The sequence below is a fragment of the Heterocephalus glaber genome, unplaced genomic scaffold, assembly GCF_053883595.1.
Source record: "Heterocephalus glaber isolate CG9 unplaced genomic scaffold, H.glaber_assembly_v1.0 deba00000943, whole genome shotgun sequence".
NCBI lineage: Eukaryota > Metazoa > Chordata > Mammalia > Rodentia > Bathyergidae > Heterocephalus > Heterocephalus glaber.
This window is the reverse complement of record NW_028258175.1, coordinates 7,038,757-7,052,112: the sequence shown is the minus strand read 5'-3', so window position 1 is coordinate 7,052,112 and position 13,356 is coordinate 7,038,757. Positions and strand designations below refer to the sequence as shown.

Here is a 13,356-nt window from a genome sequence, read left to right as displayed (position 1 = left end):
TAGTGAGAGGGGCAGAGAAGGCAAGTCTAGTACAATAACCTCAGTGCAGGGCTGAGATAGCAGCAAACGCAAAAGGAACACAAGTTTAGTGCTCAGCTACATGTGTGTTACCAAACTCAGCACACACATTCATCCCATTTACTAGCAGCATCCTATAGTCCTGGCTGAGTTCCTGCTGCTTGATAGGAGATTCTAGGATAAGAAGACACATTTTCACTAGTGGTCATAGTCTGCCAATGTATTTGTTGAGTTACAGTGTCATTCATCTATCCATAAGATGCAGGTAACTTAAATAAAATGCATTACTTAAGAAATAGCTTGTACATGCCTATGCAATCCTAACATTGGGAGGCCAAGGCAGGAGGATCACAAGTTCAGCAAATTAGTGAGGCTCTGTCTCAAAGCAAAAATTTAAGGGCTGAGGATGGAGTTCAAAGTGAAGGCCTTTGGTTTAGTCCCTAGTATTGGACCAAAAAAAAAAAAAAAGAAAGGAAGGAAGGAAGAAACAGCTTTTATGTTGTCTTCCATGTATATAAGCAAGTATTTTTTCCCCTTTTTTCTTATAGCTGAGGGTGAAACCTAGGGCCTTACACATGCTAGACAAACTTACCACTGAGATACACCCCCAGGCTTTTCTTTTGCTTGTCTTTCATCGGAAAGACTCACAATAAATACTTCCAAAATTATATTCATGAATGAAGTTTAGAAAGTGATTTTTCTCAGTGACATAGTAAACAATATGCTATTATTATTATTATTATTTTTTGAGACAGGGTCTTGCTTTGTATTGCAAGCTGGCCTCAAACTCACAGTGATTCTCCTGCCTCAACCTTCCAAGTGCTGGGACTACAGGTGTGTGCCACCACTCTGGGTGTGATAGCGCACACTTGTACTTCTGGCACTGGTGAGGCTGAGGCAGAAGGATCCCAAGTTTGAGGCCAGCCTGGGCTACACAGAAAGTTCAAAGCTGGCCTGAACTACATAGCAAGAACCTGTCTGTCCCCAAGAAACAAAAACAAAACAACAACAACAAAAGGATATTCTTGGTGTTTAGTTCTATGTGGCTAATCACTAAAATAAATAATAAATTCTAAAGCTTTTTTTCCCCATTGGAAACAGGTGCTTTTCATGGAGATTTGCTATCACCATAGCACCAGGACTAAATTGGTTTTGTGCGGTGTGAAAGATCAGGCTACCTGGGAAGAAATGAGTTAGCCTTGTGTATTATACTTGGTGCTGACAGACTTTGATCGTTCACAGTAGCAGTTCTGTATCATGTTGTTGATTTTTTTTTTTTTTTTGGGTACTGGGGATCGAACTCCGGTCCTTGTGCTTGTGCAGCAGATGGCGAAACCACTGAGCTAAATCCCCAGCCCTCATGTTGTTGATTTTGCGTAATTCTGAAATGCTTATTATAAATTTCTTTATTAATGTTTTTATATATTCTTGACCCCTGAGTCCACTGAAGAATATAGTCTTGCAAAGGAAAAAAAAATGCCCTCCTCTAAAGAGCATGAAGGCTTCTCTAGAACATTAGAAGAGCTAGAAATAGCCAGCAGTTAGAACATTCCATGTATTCTATCTCCAAATAATGTATTTTGGTGAGACACAGCCTCCCCTTACCTCAGCATGGAGTACTTCAAAAGATAGGATTTAAAATGTATGTAAAATATCACAGCCTCAAAGAACTGCGCACATAGAAGCATATACATTTGTTGGTGCTGCTTGAGTGAATATCAAATGAGTAAAAAAAATTCTTACATCTTCAGACCACAGTTAATCATATTAAGCAAAGAGTGTACTCATATACATTCACATTTGAGAATATCTTAACTTATTTCCATGGAAGGTATATGATCCCGTTTTTTTTCTGTTTTGAGACAGGGTTTCTCTATGTAGTTCAGGCTGGCCTTGAACTCACTATGTAGCCCAGGCTGGCCTCAAACTCTGAGCGATCCTCCTGCCCCAGCCTCCTGAGTGCTGGGATTACAGGCGTGTGCCACCACACCTGGCCCCCTTCTTAGAAACTGAGTTTTCTTCTGATACATTTAGATTACAGTTGCCTGTTTTTAAATTGGAGTTTCAGTTCTGATTAAATTTTTTAGATTAAAATCTCAGCTCCAGCTCCAAATTCACTAGCTGTGTAATTTTGGACAATTTAATTAAACCAAGCTTTGGTGTCTCCTTCAGGGTTGTTGTGAAAATTAGTAACCATGACAGAAAAATGACAAACAGGGTGTTATGCCCTGAGTTGTATCTCCTCAAGGCTTATCTATGAAAGCCCTAACTCACAATGTGATGGCACTTGGAGATGGGGCCTTAGAGAGGTAATTAGGTTTAAGCAGGTCAGGAGGGTGGGCCTGCATACTAGGACAAATACGCTTATCCACAGGGACACCAGCGCTCACTTGGTAAGGCGCATGATTAGCAAGCGTGAGGTCCTGTGTTTGATCCCCAGCACCAAACAAACAGGTCCCTCAGAAAGCAGAGACACTGGAGAGGATCTTTCTCTCTCTCTCGCTCTCTCTCTCTCTCTCCTTCCTTCCTTCCTTCCTATTCAACCAGCTGGTCTCTTGTATTTACTTATGGCAGTCCAAGCCAACTAAGACACAGGCCAGGGGGATAGTAACTGTGCAATACTTATTACACCGTGGTTCTTAAAAAGGGCTCATCAGAGAGCTGGGGATTTAGCTCAGTGGCACTGTGCCTGCCTCGAAAGTGAAAGGTCCTGAGTTTGATCCCTGGTACCCGGGTGGGGGGAGGAGACTCATCAGGCTGACTTTAGAAAGGAGAAATTTCCTCTCTGTTCTTGAGGTAGCAACTGTTTATAAGTTTTACTGACCCTCACACAAAAGAAGCTACCATTTAAGCCTTCCCTCCCCAGGGCCGCCCATTGATACTGACTTTGGTTGCAGCCCCATTGGTAGGGTTGTCTGTAAGAATACTAGGATAAAGCTGTTTCACTGATGCTCTCAGAAAGCAACCTCGTTACTTTATAGTTTTGTTTTGTTTTTTTTGGTACCGGGGATCGAACTCAGGACCTGGCACTTGCGAGGCAGACAGTGGAACCACTGAGCTAAATCCCCAGCCCTACTTTATAGTTTTTGAGCAGATATTCTACTACTAGGGAGAAAGAGAATGGAAAGGGGCCAGGCTTCATTTTAGTTTTGTGATGAGGGAGACCCTAAATATGATAGGATTCGAGGGGAGAGTTTGATAATTGAGGTTATGGCGGCCTTTACCTCATGGAGCTTTTACAAATGCTTTAGCAGGCGTGAGCTATGAAAATGAGGTAAAGGGCATGAGACAGTAATATTCTAGGGTATTATTACCTGCAAGTAGATATTTTTTCTTTTAACAATAGATTGAGAGAAAATTCGGTACAAAAATATTTCTGTAAGCAGAGGTGAATTGTTACTATTACAAGGTGATATTAATATATTTGTTTATGACAGTTTTGCTACCACTGGAATATAAGGTTTGTTGAGGGCAAGGATCATTGTTGATTTATTTACTCTATATCCCAAGCACCAGGTACAGTTAAATGTGCAATAAATATTTGTCAATGAATTAAAACATAAGCAGGACTTAAGAATTATTTTTTTTTACACTAGAGATTCATTCAGAAATGTTGCTAATGTTAGAAATGAGAGGTGAAGACAGTGTGAAAGCCAAATAGCCCAACTAATTAATACATTCATTCACGTCACACTAGAGTGAATGTGAATGTAATATGAGAGAAATTCTCTAAAATCATGGGTATGTTTCCAGCTTAGAAGAACATTTCAAGCCAGGCATGGTGGTGCACACCTGGAATCCCAGAACTTCAGAGGCTGAGGCAGGAGCATCATTGTGAGTTTGAGGCCAGCCTGGGGGTACATAGTGAGTTCAAGGTCAGCCTAGGCTACATAGCAAGACCATGTCTCAAAAACAAACAAGCAAACAAACAAACACATTTCAAGAGGAAGAAATCTTAAGAAAGGACCAGAAAAACCAAGGAATTCTTTGAAGAGCATCAAACTATTCAGTGAAGCAGCGGGGAAATCACAGGTACTTTGGAAAGTAGGAAGCCATCACAATAGTTGCAACATCAGTAATAGCAACCTCAGCCTGAAAGCGTTGGGTCTCACACCACAACACAACGTGATTCTAGGCAGAAATCGCCATATTCCTGGACGTAGTCATTCTCTGGCTTTCTGTGAATGTCTTTTCAGTGTGCTCAAAAGGATTTTCCCTCCGGAGATTATCACAGGTGTTCCCTAGGCCCCTCTCCCCACGGAAAGAGAAGAAAAAGACAATTCCACCCCAGAGATGGAAAACCTCCCAGAGAGAACCCCTGGCAGCTGGAATCCAATTTCTTGATGTTTCTGAAACTGAAATCTGCTAATCAACCAGATGATGCTAAAGGAAAATGGGCTCCTGCTGGTAACCAAACACAGACAAAAGCACAGAGGTGCCTCAGCCAGAAGAACCTACCTTTTCATAAAACCCTGGGTCTCAGAGCACATACTGTAATAATTCCATGACCTGCAGCCCATGGCCATGACACTGTGCCCCCCCCGCCACCTCCTCGAAGGTCTTAGGCCACTTCCTTTCTTTACTGTGTTTGAGACGTGCTGCTTCAAGGTAGAACTTGGGTTTCCATTACCTTTTTTGGCAGTTTTCACCCATGGTCAGGCCTGTTCTCTCATCTAGTGTGTGTCTTGTGGTTCTAAACAGTGAATAGTCAAAGTTGGCTCTTGAATTGTGAGCATCCATGACAGCAAGTTCAAAAGCACAATCATGACCTAGACCTCTTGTTCTAGTAACCGCTTAGCTGTTTCAAACCTCCTGTGTCCTTACCGCTTTTGGCTGATGAGATATCACTGAATCCTTCCCTTGGAGTGGTTAGAGGTGGCCAATCTACAATAATGTGGGTGTAAGTGCCAGCTGGAAAGGTATGTTGCTCAGGTCACTTTCACTGCAAGTGACAGAAATCTAATGCAGGCTAGCCTAAGAACAACAACAACAACAACAACAACAACAACAGCTGACTAACTCCTGTATCTAAAATGTCCAAACTGAATGTCAGATGGTGTCAGGAATCTGTTTCTCAGACCTCCCCTCTGTGTTCAGTTCAATCTTTTACAACCTGGCAGCAACACAGCCCCAGGTTTACAAGGGCCAGCCCACCCCAGACTTTGAGGAAACATTCACTTTTGCCCTTGTAGTGCAGCAAAAGTGCCAGATGGACATTGATAGGCACAGCATGCGTTGCCTATCACTGAGGCAATAGTTGTACCTTGAGGTGTGGAATTCTCTGACCAGAAGTGGGCAGATGTCTAATCTTGGGAGTGTTGGTGGGGCAGGAAGGCCCCGCTAAGTCCGACGGACCACGGGAGGCTTACTATAGAAAAAGGGAGGGGATTTTTCTTAAAGGAAGGCATGAAAGGAAGACAAAACATTATATGTTCCTAGAGAGGAAGAATTTGGGCAGAGCTTCTAAAAGGTGACTATTCTGAGAGCACATCAGTGCCCTGCTGCTTCCAGTGGCTACAGTCAGTTATATATTCCTTGGTCTGCGCCGTGACCCTGGGCTCTGTGTTATTTCAGAGCCCACGTAGTAGCAACAGAAGAGTAGAGAGTGGGAGGGCAATCAGTTCACGGACCACGCAGGGCTCAGGTGAAAGGCAGGCTTTGTGAGTGGCAGTTGGGAGGGCTGGTTATACCTAACACGTGCAGTCCAGTCCTGAGTACCAGGGACATTTGTAACTATGGCTCTCAGAGGAGGAGGTGATGGTTGGAGTTTTTGCTCATGATTCTAGGCAGAAGCCTTCTAGCCAACACCTCTTATCCTTTAGAACTCGGTTCAAATACCATTTCCTCTGGGAAGCCTTTTGTGGATTCTACTTGCCAAGAGTAGGTCTGACTCGCCGACAGTTAGTTCTCATTTAATACCTTGGGCTCTTCCATCATAGCACTTTCTTACAGTCATCGTATGTAATCACATGAAAATCAAGTATTTATAATTATTTAAGATCTACTTCTTCCGGGTTAAGTCCTATTGCCCGCATGAAGGTAAGCCCTACGATGGTAGGGACTCTATTAGTTTTGATACCATTGAATACCTACTACTTAGCACACAGTACCTATATTTTTTTTAGATGAATGGATGCTATGTAAGTTCTGGTCACAGCATAGGTTCTGGTAATAGCAACTGGTTTTAGTGTGAAGGGGAAACTGCCTCCTCTCCTTGTATCATATAGCTTGACTTTTTCATTTCTTTCTCCAATTGGCTGCATGAATGAAGGGCTATTTTAGATAGTACAGCTAGAGAAAAGAAGCTGCAGACTTGACAACAAGCCACTGAATAAGCAGGACTCTCCTTTTACAATTTAAATGACAAATATGCTCTATCAGGAATATAATTAAGAACTTTAGAAATTGTGGAAGTTCTTAGCAGGAAACCAGGACATGCTGCTTGTGAGTATTGTTATTAACCCTGGATTCCACTACCTGTGTTGAGTGGAAGTAAGTTTAGTGGTAGAAATAAATATGGAAATCCTCCCATCTTATTAAGAACCTGCTGGAAGGTAATTTCAAGGCTGAAGTCCCAGGAGGGTGCGTGTGTAGGGGTCTATGCTCTGTGCCCTCAGCTCTGTCTCTGTCCTCTGATGCCCTGTGTGTCATCCAGGACAGTGGCTGTGCCACTTGTGTCCAGGTGTTGTGACTGCAGGTTTACACGTCAGCTTCCTTTTATATAAGTAACTGGAAGAAAGGACTTCTTCAGTTATTTGGAGTCAAAATTAATTGATAAAATATCTTTTACTTTTTAAGTGGGTTCATATATAACAAAATTTTGCTGAAACCATTTGTTAAATAGTTTTGAATTAATAAGAAGCCACTCTGGGGGAAAAAACTAACCATGTTTTATATCTTTTTTCTCCCCAGTGTACTGTTAGAGCTTGAAGATTTTATGTTTCGTTTGATTTGCCTGGTCCCACTGGGTGTTGCAGTAATTCAGATTCTGGTGTGGAGCGCATTCTCAGTGAGGAACAAGAAAGAGCAGATGGAGACGCTTTAAAAGCAGAACCAGGTGCTATGGGATTCAAACTCCACTGCAGGTGTTTGTCAGTTCTTACCTCCAAAGGCAAAACTCATCTTTGTAACTTTATGACTTCTAATTTGTTTAGAAAGCACAGCAAATAAAATACAAAGTCCAACACATTTTAGGGCTTTTTTGATTCTCTGTGAGTGAAGGCCTCTCCATGGGCTGTTTCCAAGAGGTTGTGTAGCTTGGACACACCAGTAATTCTTCACTAGGGAACTGCTCTGTCAGTTGCTTTGTATTTTCTGCAGCTCGCCTGGCTGTGCCTGCCACTCTCCGTTACTGTTTAGGACCTCATATTGCTTCTCTGACCAGTTTTATTAGTAAGACTGCTTCCCACTTTTTTCTTTTCTCGTTTCGTTATTAACATGCACCACTGTCAGGTGTAGATTTCCCCTGACTAAGAGTGAAGTCACCACACCCTGCTCTCTTTCATTCAGTCGCTGGGCACAGATCCCTCCGTTTGCTTGCCTGCCTTCATCTAACTGGCTCGGACCATCCAGTCTGAACATTTCATCAGAACGGTAATCAGCTCGGCCTGAGACCTGTACACATTGGTGTGCTGGAGATGCTTAATAACTGACTCTTTGAAAAAAGTTTGCATATTTTTATGTATGTGACTTTCTTATAAATTGTACTAATACTGTACAAAAGATGTGTGAAACATATTTACAAATAATAATAAAATGTATTGAGGGCAGTGCGGCTCAGTGGTAAAGCACACACTTAGCATGCACAAGGACCTAGGTTCAATCCCCAGCACCAAAATAAATAAAATAATTTATACTCTTTGGGGGGCAATACTGAGGATTGAACCCAGGGCCTCACGCTTGCAAGTACTCTCTATATTTTTGTCTTATCCTGCTGAGTTGCCCAGAATGGCCTTAAACTGTAGATCTTCCTGCCTTGGCCTCCCAAGTGCTGGGATTACAGGTTTCCACCACTGTGCCTGGTAATATATCATACCGTACTTGATTGTAAATTCTGTGTACCTAAAATTTTACTATGATTTTCTCTTTACAAATTCTACTGTGTTTTCATAATTCACAAGAGAGTCATGAAATCAAGACTATGAAAGCCAGATGTGTTGGTGCATGCCTGTAACTCTAGCACTTGGCAGGCCAAGGCAGAAGGATGGCTGTGCATTGAAGGGCAGCCTGGACTACATGGCAGACCCTGTCTTCAAAAAACAACTAACTAACTAACTGAAAAATAAAAAGAATGTGAATAAATGCTTTGCTGCTATTCATTTCAGCAAAAATGTCTTTTGGGGGAGTTTGAGACAGGTTCTTGCTATGTAGTTCAGGCTGGCCTTGAACTCACTATGTAGTCTAGGCTGGCCTCAAACTAATGGTGATCCTCCTGCCTCAGCCTCCTGAGTGCTGGGGTTATAGGCGTGGACCACCATGCTTGGCCCAGCAAAAATATTTTTGGTCAGGTCACCAACCAAGGAGTACAGTTCCAACCTAAATGTTGTTTTATATTTTTGTTTGTGTTAATGAGTGAGAAAAAAGCGAGACAAAGACTCATTTCAGAACTTCATTAGTTACCAATGATGTGAACAATATTGCTGAAATGAATGACAGGTTTTGAGTACTGTGAAGAATATTTCCTTAATATTTCTGTGTGTTTTTCACAACGCAGTGGCTATAGACATGACAGTTTGGCATCTTCCTTATTACTACTTCTTGTTTTGTTTTGGTTCTGGGGATCAAATCTAGGACCTTGCACATGTGAGGCAAGTGCTCTATCCCTGAACTATACCTCAGCCCCTCCTTTACTATTTAAGTCTAGAGCAAAGGCTGGGAAACAACATAGCCTGGATATAACTTGTGGCAGTTTTTATACACACTGAGAACCAATAACCAAAGGTTATGTGGGAGACCACGTGTGGCTCACAAAGCCTAAAATATTACCTGGTTTTTTACAGAAGTCTGCTGATAACCAACAAAACATAACAATAATTTATACTGATTTCCATGGTGTGACTACTTTTACCATGGCTGATTTCAAACCACCAATGTGATATTACCAAACAGAGATTTGGGTAGAAATGAACAGCAGCACACTATTACATTTCAGACAAAACAACATTAGTGATTCCCAAGAGCTTAGATAACAGTAAAATAATCAGCAAATAATAAGTTTTAAGTATCACTTTTGTTTTTAATGCCATTAACTTTTGTAAGTATATATTAATTTTTAATAATGGCTGATTAAAAACTAGCTTGAGAAGTTCCTGAAAAGCTAACAGTTGGTTCTCACTGGCTGGTAGCCCAGGGCCCAGAACCCCACTGGGTGCACAGCACAAGGGCCCCCACTGGGCTGCTGCCCCTGATCTTATTGTTCTTCTTGAATAATAAGAAGGGAGTACAGGTGGAGTAGACTTGAATGATATTCTGATTTCTCTGATACATGCCAAGTAATACAGTAAGAGTTTTTTTAAAAAAGTATATTTCCCCAATTTTTTTCATTTTTCTTTCTTTGAAATTGTAAGGTTCTCCTCTCAGGGCCCAGAGCTGGGGAAAGTTAAGGATGGAGCTAGTGACTGCCTTATCTTCCAGAGCTGTCTACTAATCATAAATTCACTCTCAATCCTAAAAGAGGAGCTAAAGATTGTGAAGTCTGGATTTGTGTAAGATAGATGGCAGGTTTATGCAGTCATATCAATAAATACAAGTGGTATAAACACTAAGTAAAAGACAGAAATTGCTATTGGGTAAAAATACGATCCAATTACTTGTTGTGTACAAAAATGCACTTTAAATATACAAACATGGTAAAAATAAAAGGATTAAAAAATATAACATATACACACTAATCAGAGAAAGTTGTACTATATTAGACAAAGCCAACTTAGAAGAAGAAATACTGCCAGGGATAATGAGGGCGATTACATAATGATAAATGAGTTTATTAATCAAGAAGATAAAAAAAATCCTAAATGTGTAAGTGCATCATGACAGAGCTCCAAAATGCATGAAGCAAACAGTGATAGAAGAAAGTAGAAAAAATAAACCAATTCACAATTACAGGTGGAGACTTCAAAAATTTTCTCTTAGTAGTCCATAGAAGTAGTCAGAAAACCAGTAAAGTTGTAGAACATGTAATGATACTACCAAGAAAGTGGAACTAATTTATATTTATGCAACATTCGGCCTGACAATAGTAGAATATACAATCTTCTTAAGTACAAAAGAAACCTTAACCAAGGTAGACTACCTTCTGGGCACTAAAACAAATGGTAACAAATGTAAAATAGAAGCCACATAATGTATGTCCCATAATGAAAATGGAATGAAGTTAGAAACCAATAACACATACTTGGGAAATCCCCAAATATTTAGAAGTTTTTCAAATAACTCATAGCCAAAGAAGAAGTAAAAAAAGGAAATCAGAAAATATTTTGAACAAAAATGAAAATATAACACAAATTTATATGATGTAGCAAAAACAAAGCCTAGAGGGAAATTTATAACATTAAAAGCTTGTATTAGAAAAGAAGGGTCTCAAACCAATGATCTATGATTCTGTTAAGAAGCTGGAAGCTGGGCAGGGTGGTACATGCCTATAATCCCAACACTCAGGAGGCTGAGGGAGGACTGCCACAAGTTTGAGGCCAGACCGCATGATAGAGTAAGGATAAAAAGGAAATATTATAAATTCTTTATATCAATAAATCTGACAACTTGGATATTCTCCAACAAAGTAAACTCCAGACTCAAATGGTTTCACTGGCAAATTCTATCAAACATTTAAGAAAAAACCACAATTTTACATAAACACAGAAATTAAAGAAAACACTTTCCAATTCATCTTATGAGACCAGTATTACCCTAACACCACAGCCAAAAGTATTATAAGAAAAGAAAGCTATAGACCTGTATACATGAACATAGATGAAAAAGTCTTCAACAAAGTATTAGCAATTCTAACCTAGCTAATATGAAAAGGATAATAAACATGACCAAATGGGGTTAACTTTTGGAGTTCAGTGGTGCACATTCAGAAATCAATCAATGTAGTCCAGCCTATCAACAGAAAAAAAGAAAGGCTATATGCCCATCTTAATTGATGAATAAAAAGCATTTGATGAAATATAATATCCATTTATACTGAAAACCCTCAGCAAACTAAGAACAGAAGTGAAATTCCTCAACCTCACAAAGGCCTCTACAAAAAAATCCGCAGCTAATTTCATCCTTAGTTGTGAAAGACTAAATGCTTTCCTCCTAAAATCGGGAACAAGGGAAAGATGTCTGCATCTCCCACTCCTATTTGAAATTATACAGGAGAATCTTGCTAGTGCAATAAGTCAAGAAAAATAATCAAGAAAACACAAATTTGAAAGGAAGAAATAAAACTCTTTTCACAGACAGCATGATTATTTATGTAGTAAAATCCAAAGAATCTAAAAGCTACTATAACTAATGAGTGCATTTAGCAAGATTACAGGATATAAGGTCAATATGTGAAATCAATTTCTATATAATGGGAACGAACAATTGGAAATTGATACTATTTTTTAAAAACTGCTATTTACAATATCATAAAAAGAACAATGAAATAGGTAGATATCTCTTTAAAAATACGTGCAAGACATTTATGGTAAAAACTAGAAATCACTGATGAAAGGAATGAAGAAAACTTAAACAAATATATATTGTGTCTTGGATTGGAAGCCTAAATTTTTTTTTTTGGTACCGGGGATCAAACTCAGGACCTTGTGCTTGTGAGGCAGGTGCGGTGCCACTGCGCTACATCCTCGGTGCTGGAAGACTAAATATTAAGGTGTCGATTCTCCATAGGCAATCCAATCAAAAATCCACAAGTAAGTGTTACAGGAATTGACAAGCTGATTATAAATTGTGTAAGGAAAAACAAAATCATTAAAGTAGTCAAAAACAATTTAAAAAGAAAAAGTTGGTATACTCAAACCATCTGATTCCAATATTTACTGTAAAGCTATAGTAGTTAAGAAACTGTGGTACTGACAGGTGGAACAAATAGAGTTCAGACATAAACCATAAAACCTTGCAAAATGTGCAATAGAATTGAATGAAGGATAGTATTTTCAACAACTACATATCTAATACAAAAAAGTTCAGTTCTTATGTTGCACAAAGTATAAAGTTAAAATAGATCATATACCCAAAACCATACATCTTTTAGCATAAACAGGAAAAAATCCTCATGACTCTGGAACAGGAAAGATTTCTTAGACATGATATCATATATATAAGCCATATTGGTAAAAGTTGATAAATCTGACTTCACCAAAATTAAAACTTCTGATTTTTAAAAAAATCTGATTGTTAAGACATTAAAAAAATTAAAATGTAAGCTACAGACTAGAATAAAATATTTTCAAAATGCCTGTTTGATAAAGGACTTACATGGAGAATATGAAAAGAATGCTTTCAACTCAGTTGTAAGATGACAACAATAGAAATTGGCAAAGGTTTGAAGAGACGCTTCATCAAAGATGATGCACGGTATATGAAAAGGTGCTTAACATTACTGGGAAATGCAAATTAAAATTGTAATGAGATATCACTAACAATCAGAATGGTTAAAATAAAAACAATACCAAATGATGACATGGATGTGGAATACCAGAACTCTCATATTCTTTTTTTTTTTTTAATACCGGGGATCGAACTCGGGACCTTGCGCTTGCGAGGCAAGTAGTGTTTCATACATTCTTTTTAAGAATTAAAGTGGTTGAGGGCCGGGGATTTAGCTCAGTGGTTCTGCCGCCTGCCTCGCAAGTGCAAGGACCCGAGTTCGATCCCTGGTACCAAAAAAAAAAAAAAAAAATTAAAGTGGTTGAACCTAGGTGCAGTGGTGCATGCTTGTAATACTAGCACTCAGAAGGCTGAGACTGGAAGATCATAAGTTTGAGGCCAGATTGGGCTACATAGTGAGTTCAGGTCAAGCCTGGATCACACAGTGAGACAGTCTCACAAGAAAAGTTGTGTAGCTACTTCAAAAGTGGTTTGGTAGTTTCTTAGAAACTTATATATTTAATATATGAAAAAATCTCACTGTTGTTTTTTGCCCAAGAGAAATAAAAACTTATGTCCACATAAACATTGTACACAAATGTTTATGTCAGCTTTATTCATAATCACCAAAATATAACTGGAAACAGCCCAAATGACTTTCAGTTGGTTAATGGGTAAGCAATGTGCAGTACATTCATGTCACACAAGATTATTTACTGATACATACAAGAAGCCAGACTCAAAAGACTTCTATTTAGATGA

At 39.3% G+C, this 13,356-nt stretch overlaps 1 protein-coding gene across 1 annotated transcript in view; it reads left to right on the top strand.

The window, feature by feature from the left end:
• The window catches only part of LOC101698403 (solute carrier family 68 member 1), a 30,442-nt gene extending 23,342 nt beyond the window's left edge, over positions 1-7,100 (top strand). Inside the window, 1 exon segment of the mRNA XM_013076277.3 lies at positions 6,931-7,100. Within this exon segment, the coding sequence (XP_012931731.3) occupies positions 6,931-7,063 (133 nt within the window). The 3' untranslated portion in view covers positions 7,064-7,100.
• The last annotated feature ends 6,256 nt before the right edge of the window (positions 7,101-13,356 follow it).